This window comes from Natrix helvetica (genome assembly GCF_964273705.1).
Source record: "Natrix helvetica genome assembly, chromosome: 3".
NCBI classification, from domain to species: domain Eukaryota; kingdom Metazoa; phylum Chordata; class Lepidosauria; order Squamata; family Natricidae; genus Natrix; species Natrix helvetica.
This window is the reverse complement of record NC_138549.1, coordinates 122,661,425-122,678,954: the sequence shown is the minus strand read 5'-3', so window position 1 is coordinate 122,678,954 and position 17,530 is coordinate 122,661,425. Positions and strand designations below refer to the sequence as shown.

The window sequence follows — 17,530 nt, the reverse complement described above, 5'->3', positions numbered from 1 at the left end:
ATTCTACCCGCCCGAATCCAAGATGGCGGCTATGGGGACTGGCAAAGGGACCCCGGGAAGGAGGAGGTGAAACGGTCTCGGCCGGAGGATTCGGGCCCCATCGCTCCGGGTTGTCCCCTCTCGCTACCGGGCCAGGGAGGGCCTCGGCCTCTGTCCGAGGCATGGCCGCAGAAAGCAACAAGCAGTTCTGGAAACGGAGCGCGAAGCTACCGGGCAGGTGAGTAAAGGAGGCTCAGTCCGGGCATCGATGCCGACCGATCCGTTTGTTCCCCGGGGAGCAGAGGTTGACTTAGCGAAGCCGGCTTGGCTCCTAGTTTTTGTCGCCCTTCATTTCTCGGAAGTGCGGTGGAAGGGTCGAGCCTCTCTGCCGACTGAAGCGAATAGCTGCTTCGGTCGGTCGCTCCTGTGGATGGAGGAGGAGTAGGGGAAGAGGGAAGTGGGAGAAGCCCGGAGGTGATCTGAAGCAGGGGATTCCCTGCTTGCCTGGCATCGAGGGCAGGAGTTGGATCTTTCCAGTCGTGGTGCTCCCTCTCTTCGTCGGCAGCATCCCGCAATCCCGACCCCCCCCCCCCCTTTGCCACTCGGAGATGTGACGCTCTCGGTCTTTTAATTAAAAGTGGTGGAGCAACTAATTTGATCGGTTCTCTGGTTCCAAAGCCGGCTCTGGGAAGACGATGCCCTGGTCGCCTCTGCCTTGCGGGCCGCGTTGGTGGTGGTGAGGGAGTCAGTCGAGGTAGGGTTTTAGGCAGGTGTAGATCGTGCCGCTTTCCCCGAGAAAGTGAAAAGCCGCCCGTGTCTTCATTGGTGTGCGGTTTGCATCTCTGTGTAACGCTTACTAGGCCAATGCTTTTTACGGAGAGCTCCAGTTAAAGTTGAAATAAAAAACCCTAATTAATCAATCGTATTTAAACCGAACGAATGTGTTAGGCCGGCTGTAGAGCAATAATTACAAAACTTTTCCCTATCATCAGCCCAGAAAGTCCTGGCTAGAACTTCCATAACACAAAGCTGGAGCAGAAGAGAATTTTCAGTTTTCTTAGAGAGTTATTCCATTTTTAAAGACACAACCAGCCCCTGTTGTAACACCTCACCCATAAACTTAAACGGGAAGCTCTAATATTTGAATTATAAGGAGTTAAGAGGAGATCAACCCTGACTGCTCTTTAAGACCAGATCCTAAAGATGAAACTCAAATACTTTGGCCACCTAATGAAAAGGAAGGACTCACTGGAGAAGAGCCTAATGCTAGGAAAGACTGAGGGCAAAAGAAGAAGGGGACGACAGAGAATGAGGTGGCTGCATGGAGTCACCGAAGCAGTAGGCATGAGCTTAAATGGACTCCAGAGGATGGTACAGGAAGGCCTGGAGGAAAGTTGTCCATGGGGTTGCGATGGGTTGGACCAGTGGTGGGTTCCTGCTGGATCGCACCGGATCGCGCGCGCTCCCTTTCAGCGCTCCACCTGGCTTGCGCGCTCCCTTTCAGCGCTCCACCTGGCTTGCGCGCTCCCTTTCAGCGCTCCACCTGGCTCTCGCGCTCCCTTCCGGCGCTGAAACCGGAAGTACAGTCTTGCCCCGCCCCTGGCGAAGCAACGACGCCTGCCTGCGCTCCACCAGCTCGGCTGGGAACGGAGATGTTTCCTCAGCGGAGCGGAGCGCCTGAAAAGACTTTTCAGGCGCTCCGCTCCGCTGAGGAAACATCTCCGTTCCCAGCCGAGCTGGTGGAGCGCAGACAGGCGTCGTTGCTTCGCCAGGGCCAGGCAAAACTGTACTTCCGGTTTCAGCGCCGTAAGGGAGCGCGAGAGCCAGGTGGAGCGCTGAAAGGGAGCGCGCAAGCCAGGTGGAGCGCTGAAAGGGAGCGCGCAAGCCAGGTGGAGCGCTGAAAGGGAGCGCGCGCGATCCGGTGCGATCCAGCAGGAACCCACCACTGGGTTGGACACAATGTGGACACGACTCCGCAACTAACAACAACAAGAAGACTTGTAAGATTTAAGAGGGATTTTTGTCCCCCTACATCTCTTTCTCCTCCCATAATCCCTATGTGTAAGTGCTGAACAAATATACTGTAGGTTTCTTTTATCTTCTTTAAACCAATGTCTTTCTAGCAAAGTTTGGGCTCCTGTTAAAATTTATGCATGCATAAACTTTTAGAGTTTTTCTCATATAAGATCATATTCTTGAGCATCTTTTTCTTAACTTCCTCTTTTACTACCTTGGGTGTAGAGAAACCTGGGCATCAGCAGTGGAATAGTTTCCAATGTTTCAAAATTTTGGAATATTCCAATATTTTCTCCTTAATTATATCATTTAGATTGTGAGATTTGATTAGATTGCTCTGTTTTACTAATTAAATGTGAGAAAACCTTTTTGCAATCTTAAAGTAATTAAGAAATAATTAATTGACAAAATCAGAAATAAATATGCCACTGAGAAAAATGTAGGGAAACTAAGAAGCAGTCTTACTGGATAGCGATTTAAGGCAAAAGCTGTATAGTTCATAGACTGGTCCTCTAACCTCATCTTGACCATCTGACTACCGCTGTAAGGTGTCTAGAATGCTTTGCTAGATTTAAATTCTTCCCAAGTAGGTAATTCATGTTTCTATCTTTATTACTCTAGCTTCTCTGGCTATGAGAATACTTGGACAATTCAGAAGTTTAGAAACATTGCAGACAAATGTTGTATAATATGTGTGTTTGAAAAGGAAGACATATTTTTGTAAGTGCACTAGCAGCTTTTTGGTTTTAGATGTCTTATCATAGTGCCACATCCTGCTTGCTTATAGTTCTGCCTTTCTGTGAAACAGCTTTCATCTATAGTTGTTTTAAACAGTAAAGTTGACTCAACCTGCTAAACTGGTTTAAGGAAGGCAAATGTGCCAACTTGAACCTGAGCCAAGCAGTAAATATAAACTTCTTCCATTTTGGATGTGAGTACTTTGCAATATCATCAATGCTGTGATATGTCACATCAGCAGAAGGGAGTGCAAGGTTTCCCCTTATTTTATGACACCCTGAAGTTTGATCATTTTTTATCAGATAATAGTGGTTTATACAGGATTTCCAAACATGGCTCTCTTACTCCTCTTAGAGCTGCGTAATGTGAATGTGCATAGATTGTTTATAATAAACATAGTTTGCAATTTTGTATACATGCTATGTATGGGCTAGAAAAAATGAGCATATGATTTGTTCCCTATCAGGCAGCTAGTTCCAGACTAAGCAGGAAAAAAAAGACTTGGCGTACATAAAGCTCTGTCAGGTGGCTTCGGTTAAATCTGCTAAAAGAGATATTTTGATTTGGGCCAAAATATCGTAGAAGCTAGCAAAGAGTTGCTTATTAAAATGGGAAATCACTTCCACATGACTTCTTGGCACGAAGTAAAGGAGAAGTGTTTACAATGGATTGTCAATTCTGTTACTGCTTTTCTTTGTAGTTGGTAACTTTACTAAAATGCTTACTGCATTGGTCCTTAAAATTCTGCATAGTTTTGTCATTATACTCTGCTGTTTCAGTGTGTTACGCTCTAGATAAAATAAAATAAACCTCTGGGGGACTTACACTTATGATCTCAATTGTATATCTCTGGCCCTATCTATCCAAGTGAAACTGTCAAAAATCTCTGGAAACTGTTGGAGATCTGGATAGGGAAACATAGGTTGTGCCTCAATATTGCCATGGATTCTGGATCTAGTTGTTTCCATCTTTCATTCTAAACTGGGTTGGCACTGCTCCATTCTGACTTGATGTGGAACCTGAAGGCCTTTCTAGACTCAAACTCCTGCCCTAAGAGCAGGAAGCAGCTGTAGTCCAGTATGTCTTGTGCACCAGTTGCATTCATTCCGGGACTGGGAGCCTTCACTCACACTTTAGTCACCTCCCAGTTAGACTACTGCAGCATATAGAGTGCTCTTGAAGATCATCTGCAAGTTTCAATTGCAACAGGACATTATGTAATTATGGGTGCAGTTCATTTCGCCCATATAACGCCACTATTCCATAAGTACTTGCTCATATTAGCCTCCTGGTTGTGATTCAAGATGCTGAGTTACTTGTGGAACTGTCTTCTCTCAAGACAGTTCCCCCATAGAGAGAGCATGTTCAAAGTCAGGGGTGGATTGCTGCCGGCATTACTGCCGGTTTGCGCGTGTGTGCATTTGCACATAACTAAGTCTGTGCATGCGCAAAACTTTAAAAAATGAAAACAATTAAATGTGTGCAATGAAAATTGTTCTGCGCATGCACAGAACCAAAAATCAAGATGGCGCCGCCATAGGAGAACCAATTCGGGGGCATGGCAGGCCTGGGTCGCTGCCGGTTCCAGTGACCCAGGCCACCAAACCTCTACCGGTTCAATCGAACCAGTAGGAACCCACCACTGCTCCAAGTTCCTACTTTTAAACTTTCCCATCTCATAGGATTTGCATGCCTTTTTTCTTAAAAAAGTAGTTAAGATCAGGCTCTCTCCCCCCTTGGGTAGGCATTTGGTGTCCAGTTAAATAGAATCCCTTTCTGATTGCTTAATTATGAAATTAGGTCACCATATTTATTTTATATGCTAGGTTTTTATGTTGTGTGGGGTTGGTTTATTGAATAAGCCATAATGGTCTGGTTTACTAAGTGATTAAAAAAATATTTAAACTATTTCTGTAATAATTCTAATGTCAAAAGGCAGGAGTCACGCATTAGTTGCTATAGAGCACCAAACCCAGTCACTCTAATACTATGTCTGGAGTTGAAGACTTATTCTGCATTTAATTCCTAACTTTTCACAACCTCACTCTTAATCTCATATTACCATAGCAGCTCAAAAGGAATATTTGTCCTCCTCTTAAAATAACTTCACTTCATCTCTATTATTATGAAACTTTGAGGATGCTGAAGTTGTTTCTGTGGTTATTGAAGTTGTGTATAGTTATTTTCAAAGCCAGTGCTGTATGTTGCATTAATGTGAAGAAGATTCAAATTCAGATTCACCTTCAGCAATCAAAGTTCACTGGATTATTTTGGGACAGACCCAATTTCTCAGCCCGTTCTGTCTCATAGAAACATGGTTATATAGAGGAAACTTGAGGTTGCCTTGAACTCTTGAAGGAAAGGCAGAATATACATCTAATATTGGTTGTGTGTTTTGTCTCTTTTACAGTATTCAACCTGTTTATGGAGCTCAGCATCCTCCACTGGACCCACGGCTCACAAAAAAGTATGTTCTTTCTAGTACTTCTACTTCTAATCCATTTTACAACCTTTTTTTGGGGGGGGGCACTGTTTTTCAGCAAGTCACTGCAGTTGTTAAGCGAATTTTGCTTCCCCCATTGATTTTGCTTGTCAGAAGCCAGCTGGGTAGGCTACAGATTGTGATCACATGAGCCCTGGACAATGCAACTGTCATTAATACATGCCAATTGTCAAGCACCCAAATGTGGATCATGTGACCATGGGGATGCTGCAACAGTTGTAAGTGTGAGAAACTGCCATAAGTTACTTTTTCTGGTGCCATTGTCGCTTTGGACAATCACTAAACCAATGGCTGTAAAAGAAGGCCTACCTGTATGTAGTAAAAATGGCAAATTATTCTACCTCTTCTATGAGAAGGCATTTTTACAACAGGAAAACATATTGCCTTAGTTGATGATGTTCTACTGAAGTACTTGGATACTATATTTGAACTATCAGTATTCCTTAGATATAACTATAAACCTAGAGGTTTATATTTTGCTTCCTTGAAAAAACTATTGTCCATTAAGTGAAGGACATACAGTGAGCTGATGGTTTAATTATTGAATCATTATGGAATGACATCTTCACAATCGTTGCCCTCATTGAGTCAGGAAACCAATAGTTTATAAATTGAACATCTATGCTAATTTGTAAAGGAAGAGGAACAGGTGGGATTTCAAAAGGGCAATGACATATGTATGCAGTTTTAGTGTCTGTGGTTTACATGATCTATGTGCAAGTAATATGAGGAATATAAAGGGATATATTATTAGACTGATCAAAATATTTGATTTAGACATTTAGAAGCAGTCCAATTCTCCTTGGTCTGTTTCAGGAATACCGGATTCAATTTGGCTCCAGGTGTTGATCCTAACTTAGGAAATATGAGGTATTATGACTCCATTCATTATCATCATTGGAAATCAACACAGTTATTACTTGATTGTTGTTTAACATCAAATTTGCAGATCTAGTAGTTCCTTTTAAGAGGGTGAAATTTGGCAATTTGTAAATAAATAGGTGCCTGGGGATTTTGTGTAAGAGTAGCATTTTCCTCAGGGAGAGGTTTTCTTATTCTTCACTTTTATTTGGCAGGAAGAGGCTTAGTTTTTACAAACATAACTGGAAAGGGGAAAACCTGCAAAGTTTCACACTTGAATTAGTATTTAAGTTTAAATGAATTAAGAATTAACTAACTAGTTTGTTAAGGAGGTGTAATACTTAAATTGTGAATATGATTTTATGAAGAAATGTGAAATATTCATTTCATAAATATATAAATTCTATGTGATTTACTTTTGAGTTTGTTTTTTTTACTTTTGGCTATCCTTCATTCTCACTGATATCACTTAACCTATTGCATTTATATTATGGGCTATACAACATTAAGTCATTTATTGTAAATCCTTATCACTGCTTCAGTTACAGATTGAATCTTTGTAAAGGGAAAGGGACAGGTGGGATTTAAGAAGGCCAAAGACATGCATAGGCCAAATTTAGTGTCAATCAGGATAAGGATGATTACTTTAAGAATATTAACTGCTGAACTTTGAAATGGTTGTATTGGAGTTACTGAATTTAGTCTATACATTATTGATTACTATATGAACAATGAAAATATAGATCTATCTATGTAATTAGTGTACCGTTCAGGTGGGAGGAGGGATAATACATTTGTAAATTAACTGTTGAAAAGATCAGAAGTCGCTTATTTCTTCACCTTTGTTTCTCTTTCTGTCTTTCTTTTGTTTCTTGTAACTTTTCTCTTTTTCTTTGGATTTATCTTTTATTGTATGAAAAATTCTTTACTAAAATTTATATTTTAATCAAGGGGTTTAACCACTTTTGTTTTGGAATTTTCAGTGAAGACAATATGCATAACCTTCTCAGACTATAGGCTGTGATCCATTGATTTAACACATTTATTTTAGTCCTTAAATAATAAAGCCAATAGTGTGGAAAGAAGGTTGAGAATTCCAGGGGGCACAACCACTGTTATCCCAGAGCAATATTTCTCAACCTTGGCCAGTTGAAGAAGGGTGGACTTTAACTCCCAGAACTCCCCAGCCAGCAAAGGTTGAGAAACATTGTACCTAGAAATAAGTGTCAGTGATACGTTCCTCCATTTATGTTGATTATGTATAGTGATTGGCTAAATTTTGTCTTCTATTTGTTACTGCTATTGACATTCTGGATAATCATGCAACTATTTAGAATTTACTTCTACTTGTCAGTTTAGTTAACTTCATTTTGTATTAAAATTAATGACTGAAAAAGTACATGTGAGGTCCCTCTGCCTCCTCTTTCTTTTTTATAAGTAAACGTTAGTGGAACTAATGGGGGCTCAGTACCATCATTATCTTTGGATTATTGGTAGGGATTCCTGATGTATTCTTAAGAAATTCCCTTTTTTTTGCATTTAAAATTCCATTTGATCTGCCTTACTTTCTTGGAATTTGTTTAGGTTTCTTGATCTGAATAGACAAAAACGTTATCCTGGGTTCTTTGATGCTAGGATCATGACTCATATAACTAAAAATAAAGCAAGTGAAGTTAACAGTATTGTTCAAACAAAGGGATTAATTGTGTCTTTATTCAATATACATGTTAATTTGGGTGGTAGTATGTTAAACATTTCTATTTTCCCATGTCTTATATATGCATGGTTTATACTTCTTTAGTATCCTATTTATATAACATAAAACTAGAGTTTTACTTTGCTTACCACACAGGAAGTTTCATGGACCGCCCTTTACATCATGAACTTAGGCAGAAATATTTTGCTTCTTGCCTGCTATAAAGTTCTGGCTTAGAATTTGGAATTTGTATTTGGGAGAGATTGCCTAAAATTATTTTCCATTCTTTGTTCTTTGGCTCACCTGAAAGGGAAGAGAGGGAACAGTGGGATGGACGGAGAGCAACTGATACATTAATGAAAACGGTGAAAGATTATCATAGGCAAGGAAAATTTGTACATCAAAACTGAGTGCAATTCTCAATACAGTGTATCACTTTACTTTTTTTTTAGCTTCATCAAGGAACGCTCCAAGATCAATACGCTATCTATGAAAAATAAGAAGGCCAGCAGTTTTCATGAGTTTGCTCGGGACACTAGTGACGCTTGGGATATTGGGGATGATGAAGATGAAGATTTATCATCTTTCCAAACATTGAACTCTAAAGTGGCCAAGGCCGCAGCAGCAAAAGTCCTGGAAAACCACAGCAGGCTGCATATGAAACCCGAGTGGCCCCAGGCAGCTCTCAGTGACACACCAATCAATTGTAAAGTCATCAAATCCAATAGTGAAGCCCAGCTATCCAGAGGACCTGGTATGTTGCTTGTGGCTCTTGCCTTTTTTTGCAGTGTATTGCTATATCCCATCAAATTTGTGTGAGTGAATTCTGCACTTCTGTACAAATGCTGCATTTGTAGACAAATGCAGAATGGAATATTCTCAAAATCTTCCATCTGCTTTAGCCAAGAAATGCATTTTTCCCCCTCTTATGGACGAAGAAATAACCTTTTATGTGGGAGGTTAATTCCTAATGAAATCCTGAAAGCTGGTAACTAGCTAAGTATAATATCCCAGGAAACAAGACTTTCATGCTTTTTTAATTTTTAATTTTCCCCGTATTTAGCAGGAACAGAATAGATTGATGCAGATATATAAACATGTTCTTGAACTTTATATTTATTTATCGACATTGATTACAATACATTTGAGTGCTAGACAAGGTGAATCCTGGGATCTGATTATGTTGGTAGACCTTGGCTTTTCTTGCCAGTGAAATTATAATGGTGTATTTTAAAAATACATTCCTTTACAGAGCACACATAGATCTGATATGATCTTATAAGCAGTTGTTAATGTATCTGTTAATCATTCTTACTAACTGATATCAAGCATAATTACCGCATATTTATTGGAGAGTGGGAGTGAATGAGTTTGTTCTTTCTGCAGATAAAGGCCTTTTGGTTAGTGAACTAGTACTCAAAAAGTGCTTGAAACTTTTGGGAAGAACATAGAGTTTTGACCACAGAATCTTGATATTGCATGTGAAATATGAATGTAAAATATACAACCTGAAGTCATCATGCACCCTTCTTTTTGTGTTCCACTCCCAAAATGGCCAAAATGTTGACAGCTCCTTCGTTGGTGGCTTTGAACTTTAGGGAAAATTAGAGGATAAAATCAGTACCTTAATCTTTACAGATGTTCTAGAGATACCCATTTCACCCTGCATGGTCCCTGAAATTCCCCTTCAAATGGATTCTGCCACAAATCCTCAAGCCAGAAATTGTACATTCCTATAATCAAATAATTAAGATAATGCACGCCTTATCTTGCATACTGCAGTGATGAGCAAGTGTATTCTGCTTTCTGGCTTTGGAAAATTAGCCATCTGATAGCAAAGCTACCACCAGATGGCATCAAAGCCCATACCACATTCTATTTCTTTTCTGGAAATTGTTTGGCTTTTTAGCATTGAAGTACACAGGAAGTTGGGGTTGTAGATTGCTTTTGAGGTGTGGTGCTTCCTCTTCTGTGCTATTGATTTTGTTGTTTAGCATGCTGAAGGAAGAAGGAATGAAAGAGCCTGAAATCTGGAAACAGATGGAAGGGATTGAACAGGTGGAGACGATGGGAGAAGAGCTGAGAGAGAATTGGCTTTATATAATGTTGATAGACAGGCCAGGTAATCTTGACATCAGTGAAAGTGGTTTAAGTGCCATCCATCTAAATTACTAACAATATAACAGTCTACTTTTACCTTTAAAATCATTGGATCTCTGCACTTTCCTTAAGAGTTATGTCAAGCATAGTGAAAATTGTAAAAGATCAGGGTATTCCTATGCAGGGGTTCTTGGTGAATGAATGAAGCAGAGTTTGAACAGCATGGCAGGAAACGTGAAACTTCTGCCATCATTCAGTGATGCAAGAGAAAATTCACGGTATGGAGACTTCCCTTGCCATGTGTGTGTTTAAAGGTGTGGAAGCCTTCCTGGAATTGGAGATTCTGGAGGCATGAAAAAAACAATGGATTCTGGAAGCTCCAGTGTTTGCTGCTGCCCAGTATACTTCTGATGGACCTCTTTAAACTCTTTTAGAGGATGCCTGTATCCGCAACCCCCTCCACAAACAGCAATCTCTCCCACTCCGACCCATCATTCCACTTGTCGCTCGCATCTCTGACCAAAATGCTTCTGGGGCTCCTCCCATGACGGTGCGTGAGAAAACCCGCTTGGAAAAATTCCGGCAGCTTCTGTCCAGCCAAAACACAGATCTAGGTGAGTCCAGATGTTGGGATGATAAAAGTACCTCAAGAACTTTTGTGGTTCCTAGAAATAATATATAAACAACCACATTCCTCCTGTTGTGGTGCAAGCATGTTTAGGTTATCATAAATGTCCTTGTGTAACATGAGATTCCAGTGTAAGATCATCCCTAGCCAAGCTAGTCAAGAATGTTAATGTTATAGTCTTAGAGGAGGTCAAGCAAGGATTGTATGAGTACTAAAGCAGAACAGTTGTAGATCTATCCAGAGTCCCAATGATTATATTTGATTTATTATTTTCATACATATTTAAATCCAATTTTAAATTTCGAAGAATTAAAATAAAAGAAACATACTGTATTTTTTTGGACTCTAAGACGTACTGGAGTATAAGACACATCATGATTTTGAAGAGGTAAATTTTTTTTAAAGTTTTTGCACTCTGCAGGCCTCCCAAAGCCTCTGCAGGCCTCATTTTTTACAAAAAAAAAGAAAGAAAGTGCATGCAGAGGCTTTGGGAGGCTTGTAGAGTGCTCCTGGGGGCTGGTGGGGCAAAAACAGCCCGTGTTTTGCTCATTTTTGCCCTCTCCAGCCCCAGGAGCACTTTGCAAGCCTCCCAAACCCTCTGCACGTCCATTTTTGCAAAGGGGCTGGGGTTTCGGTAAGCCAAAAATGCTGTATTCAGTATATAAGACGCACCTAGATTTTCATCCTCCCAGAAGGGAGAAAAGTATATTCTTTCTGCCATTTTTCAAAATGCCAAAAAAGTTAATATGAATACATTCACTGTTACCTCTTTGCAGATGAATTGAGGAAATGCAGCTGGCCTGGTGTCCCCAGAGAGGTTCGTCCTGTGACTTGGCGACTTTTATCAGTGAGTGCTGCATCCTCTGACCTAGGACAACTTGTGTCATCTACATAATGAAAATGTATCCAAGATGCATAACTGGGCTCCAGGCAAACACAGCTCCTGGTTGGATTTTTAGCCCAAGTCTTTCTTAACCAAGCTGCCTGAGATCTCTTGAGAGGAATATGACCCTGTAGCATGGGAGAACAGTACATTTTATATTTAGGTTTGTAAAAACTGATTTAGAAATAAAAATAGCCCATATGTTATGTTAGTTATGCCATAAAAAGCAAGAATGTCAATTAATTCCAAAGTTAGCCGCTGTAGAAAATGACAGAAGTTACATGATAAAATATTTCTGACCTCCAAAAAGCCTTATTCCCAATAAATCTTTATGTGATGCTGGAATTGTAGGTTCCAAAGTAAGACTGTCTCCAATGCTTTTAAGCATTTAATGCAGGGGAAAATGTTGAGAGTTGCAGTTTCACCCCTAAAGAAGAACTTGATTAGAAGAAGCTTCATTTTTCAAACGTTTGGTTCTATAACTTTTTGTTGGACTCTTGTTAATCCTATAGCCTTTCCTAAAATATTTTCTTGTGGGCTAGCATTGGGCAGGTTGGAGTGAAAATTGGATAGGAATGTGGAACATAGTGGAAGAATTTTGACTTGACAGGTTTTGTCTTCTATAGGGTTATCTCCCTGCCAGTATGGAACGAAGGAAGCTGACTTTACAACGAAAACGAGAAGAGTATTTTGGCTTCATTGAACAGTATTATGACTCCAGAAATGAGGAACATCATCAAGATACCTATCGGCAGGTACTCAGATTTCTAATCTCTAGGTTGAGCTTGGCCCCCTTACCGATTTGCATGTACTTCTGACCATTATTTGTTTAGTTACAATTCTTTGCATTTATGTTCCCACCTTTTCTGATCTCCAAAGCATGGATTTGGAAATTTACCTGCAGAACAATAGCCATGTGAGAATAGATTGGCTGAGACAGTTTCTGGGCAAGTCACTCAGTGAGTTCTGTAGTTGAATGGGTCTTCCCATTACAGATTCCCAAATTAACATTGGTAATAATACACTAGACAATAATATACAATTCCTAGGTGTTATTGGTTGTCAAAATCAGCAGACAGGAAACTGATCTGACTAATGACCCTAGAACAGGAATAGTTAGCCTTTTTGCCTTTTAGAGCTATGTCAGATATTGAAGGCCATGTCAGATATCTGTGTCAGATATTCCAGATATACATATACTGTATACCCAGCAGACACATAAACGTATGCATGCACAAGAAACTGTGTTCATTCTCCACGAACTTGCTTGCAGGTCAGTGCTTTTGGTGAAATCCACAATTTTAAGCATGCTTGAGGGGAGGGGAGGGGAGGTCTACTCTCCAACACACCTAGGAAATAGGATGCTTTCTTCCACTTCTTTCCAGAGAGAGCCACTGGAGTTGCTTCACTGGAAAGAAAAGAAAAAGCTACACAAGACTTCCCTATTCCTTCCTCTTGAAGCAGCTCTATAGTGCTGCATCCTTCCTGCCATTGGCAGTGTGGTTGCTCTTTTGCTGGGAGGAAAGCTTCTCTTATGCTGCTTGGAAACCTCATAACCATCAGGCTGGTGCATCTGCGCTGGAACCTCATAACCATCAGGCTGGTGCACCTGCTGCCTGCGTGTCTTCCAAGAGTTGCAGGCACTCTTGACCCAGAGATAAGATATTGGGGTGAAATTATCTAGGTTTTTTTAGGGTAGTCCTTTGAATGGATTATTGCTGCAATACTTGCATATTTGTGCTGGATCATTAACATATATCCTTGAGTCATCAGCTCTATTTAGTTGGATGAGCAAGAACATGCTATAATGTCGGTCCTCTGTGAATCAGTGACATCATTCTATCTTCTGTTTAAATTAGGCGATGGAAATATTGCCTTGTATGTGCAGATTGCAAGATTTGTTTGCAGTCTTTAATTTCTTTTTATTTTCTTAAAAATCATTTTCAGATCCATATAGACATTCCACGGACAAATCCCCTCATCCCTCTGTTCCAGCAACCATTAGTTCAAGAGGTGAGAAGTCCCCCCCCCCCCCCGATAAGCCATGTAACTCTTGATGTTGGTGACCCAGGATGCTTACAGACATTTTTGTTTTGTCCGATTATTACTGTTTTCTGAGTACTGTTACTCAACGGCAATCAGTTTAAGATGCGCGAACTTCAACTTCCAGCTGGCTGGGGAAATCTGGGAATTGAAGCCCAACATCATAAACTTGCTGAAGTCAAGAAACAATGTTCTAGGGTTAACTGCCTTGTATTATTCAAGGGCATTTTTGATAGATTTTTTTCTTTAAATCACACTTTTTAAGTATTTTCTTTCCACTCTAAAAGTTAGATGGCCATGTAGTATATGCTGCATTTCCAAAATGCAATATAAATGAATCATGCAGGCACACCTATTTTTGCAGGAATATTTTATCAATATTCTACTTAAGCGCACCATTTGGGAAATGCAAAAATCATTATGAAATTATAAAAGAATGCACATTGCCACCAGATAAATATTTTCCTGCCTCTTTCTTCTTAAGGATATGTATTAATATAAGTGTATGATAGGATAATGTTGCATTCTGTTTCCTTTTATTTTGCCAGCCATTGCTGTGGATAAAGAAATTTGTAACACAATGGCATTGCATTATATACTAGATGTTGTGGGCAAATCAACAGGAAGAACTACTATACAGGACTAACATTTCAGTCTGCAGCCCGATAGCTTCAATACTGTCTAATTATGGACTTTTCATAAGAATCCATATATTCAAATATTACATGAAATTACAAACTTTCAACAGAAAAAGATGCAACTTCTTCATATTTTTAAATTTTTTTTAGAATGCACTAGATAGGATAAAATCTTTTTCCTATGCACTTATGTTTAGTTAGTTGCAAGGGGACAGTGTTCTGATATTATCTATCTGTTTATAGCCCCCAATATCCTGCTATTTAAGGACTCCCAGAGTGGGCTTACAAATCAATAGAACACAAGAAAAATATGACAATATTAGGAGAATAGACAGTATTCTAAAATCAAAGTAAGATTAGTAGAACAATAAGAACAGTACAGTTGGAAAGATTTTTTTTCTGATGTAATAAAATTGACCATACAGTTTGCCATTTCGAATATTTTTGAAGGAGAATTTAAAAACAAAGCATGAAGACCAAGGAATCCATTTCTCCAGGCATTTTCAATCCTTTCAGTGATAAGTACCCAGAATAAGTCTTCTGAGGATGCTACTAGTATCTAGGAAGTTACTATGAGTAAAAGACGGGTGTGTGGGGGCTTTCTAGATGCTCTCTAGTGATAAGTCTCTGTAGAAGTCAGTAAGTCAATATTTTTAGAAACTCTTTAACAGAAAGTGACTTTGTGAAGGAATAATCACTGACTTTTAAGTGTCCTCTCAATGTGTCCAGCAAAACTGCATTAAGTCCATATTGTAGCAATAAGGTGACTTGCTTAAGGACATAAACTACCTTAGTAGAGTGTTAAATGGCAGACCTTTGGCTAGATGAATTGAATTCCAAATATTAATAACTAAACAGGTTATACAGTATAAATTATTTCAGCTTTGACCAATCTGATTCTTCTGATTATTTACTGATGCCTGCAAATCATGCTGTTTCAGTCAAGCTTAAGTGATCTTAAATCCATTTCTAGCTCTAATGTATAGCAGAGATGGGGTTTTCTTTGTTTAGGAGTCAGCATTGATTGGGTTTGGCAATTTATGATTACTAATGCAAGGTCTGTCTAAAACCATAATAGATTGATTCAGTTCTTCAGGTTTATGAAGCATAAATAAATACCCAACAAGGTCCTGTACTGTTGGCCTTGAAATGAATAGGCACATTGTTATGGCTTGTTTTCTGGTGCATGTCCCTTTTCTCCTTGTAGCAGACAATGGCCTGTGCATATTGTTTAAAAGCTTTGATCAGCTTAAGAGGCAGACTTCTGAACCATTAATATAAGTGGTAGTGCTGCAAAACAAACGGCCATGTTCAAAGTATGATTAATGAGAGCTATCTGTCACAATTACGTTGAATGCCATTGCTTACTATCCTGAAAGTTATAAAATAACCTGTGCAGAATCTTGAAAGGAAAACTGGTCAGGAAATTTATACCAAGGGCATTGCGATATTGCTTATATTGTTCTGCTATAACAAGTTTCCTACAACTAGCAATAAATACCTCCGTCAAGATTTTGTATTCTCGAAACAACAGACATCAGATGCTTGTCTGCTAAATTCAGTCATTGTGGATGCAAATGTAACAGAGAAGCTATTCATTTATTATTAATGTTTCATGAAATGTGAACAACATATATTCTGGAGAATGTCAGTTTTCTCAATTACAGAAATCACCATGCTGGGCTTGAAGCATGCTGGGGTTAATGTTTCTTAATCTGATGTGCAACTAGAAAACCTATCAGGGGCCTCAGGTCTGAGCCCTATTCTTATATTTGAAGGAAACAAGAGAATCTAGAGCACCTCTGTCAAGGAGCCGCAATGTATGGTCTGTCAGGCCTTGCTGATTCTGCAGAAGGGATTTATTCAACTTGACAATGTGTTTTGGGGCTGCTGTGGACATATTAGCAGTAGCCTCATCCTAAGGTTCATGAATTTCAGCCATACCAGATAGTTGTGATAAGGCCTTTTGTTGCCTATATTAAACCATACGCAAGAAACCTCATTGCGGAAAACGAGGAACTTTTTAACAGTAGATATAAGAGCATCTGCAAAATATATGATAGTGATTTTGGAAAAACTCTTACATAACAGAGGTAGGAGACATGTTGGACTAGAACAGGAAACTGCCTTCATCCACATCAGAATACTTGTGAATTTAGCCCAACATTTTGCATTAGCCGCGATGACCAGAAGTGCTTTTTTCCCCATCTTTTGTTACCTGCTCTTTTGAACTAGGTGTGACATTTATTAAACTTGTTATGAAACTGCTGACCCCCCAAACATCAGCTTGAAAGGTATCAGTTAAAGATGGTCCTCAATTGACAACCATTTGCTTAATGATAGTTCATATTAATGACAGTACTGCCAACCTGGTGTCTTTTGTTCCCTTTGACTGAAATATTTGAACAGGCATACGGCTTAATTGGCCAGTATGGTTTTTACCCCTCCTCCTTTTAAAAACAAGCAACTTTGATTTTGTAAGGAAAGGTTTAAAAAGTTGAGAAGGTATCTGATCTTCCCCAGAACTTCCAATGGCTGCAGATCTGGGTTGAAATAACCTCAGGGTTCCATCCATGAATATGCGTCCTTGGAGGAAGTGAAGCCAGGTAATCCCCAAACAGCATCTCCTTTGCCTTTCAACTTGTATCCTTCTAGGTGCTTAATCACATAGACAATGGAAAGGGATGGATAAACTCTTTTCAGAGCAGAATATTCATCTGTGATAATTCTGAATTTCTGCTGGCTTCTGCACGTGGCATCCTAGGAATCAGGTACCCTGTATGCTGTATCTTCTTTTGCTGCTAAGAACCTCAAGCCTGGCCATTTCTTTAGTCACTATGCATTTCTAACTCTTACCACAACCTCTTCCTCCCCTGCTCTTGTTCAGGCTTTCTCCTTCTTTCTCTTTCCCTGGGCATGGCTAACTCAAGCACCTGGCTTTCCTTCTTCCTCTCTAGATCTTTGAACGAATCCTGTTTATCTGGGCCATCCGACACCCTGCCAGCGGCTACGTGCAAGGGATTAATGACCTGGTCACTCCATTCTTTGTTGTGTTCCTCTCTGAATATGTTGGTAAGCGATGCTTGATAGCTGAAGTATATGATTAGCTCTTGCTGTTGAATACTCAGATTGTCATCACTGAATCAACTTCACCATCCCTGAAATGCTTTGCCATTACATTATATCAGTGCTTCTCAATTATTTTCTGTCATGCCCCCCCTAGGAAGAAGAAAACATTTCGCGCCCCCCGCGCAACTGTAAATAGTATCATTTGACTATAAAATTGTTATAAGTACACCTCTGCATAACACTGTATCCTTATTAACGTATAAGAGAATGAAAAAAGAAAGAAATGTGGATCAATTTACAACAAAGAATAGCTTTATTTACTGTAGCAGAAAAGATTTAAAGGAGCACAGGATTTAAAGGAACACAATATTAAAAA

The 17,530-nt window shown here is 39.7% G+C and overlaps 1 protein-coding gene across 1 annotated transcript in view; it reads left to right on the top strand.

The window, feature by feature from the left end:
* The first annotated feature begins 13 nt into the window (after positions 1 to 13).
* The window catches only part of TBC1D22B (TBC1 domain family member 22B), a 41,252-nt gene continuing 23,735 nt past the window's right edge, over positions 14 to 17,530 (top strand). Inside the window, exons 1-8 of the mRNA XM_081949058.1 lie at positions 14 to 217; positions 5,144 to 5,200; positions 8,246 to 8,547; positions 10,328 to 10,507; positions 11,298 to 11,368; positions 12,031 to 12,159; positions 13,352 to 13,417; positions 17,043 to 17,157. Coding sequence (XP_081805184.1) covers positions 162 to 217; positions 5,144 to 5,200; positions 8,246 to 8,547; positions 10,328 to 10,507; positions 11,298 to 11,368; positions 12,031 to 12,159; positions 13,352 to 13,417; positions 17,043 to 17,157 — 976 coding nt within the window. The 5' untranslated portion in view covers positions 14 to 161. The remainder of the gene's footprint in view (positions 218 to 5,143; positions 5,201 to 8,245; positions 8,548 to 10,327; positions 10,508 to 11,297; positions 11,369 to 12,030; positions 12,160 to 13,351; positions 13,418 to 17,042; positions 17,158 to 17,530) is intronic.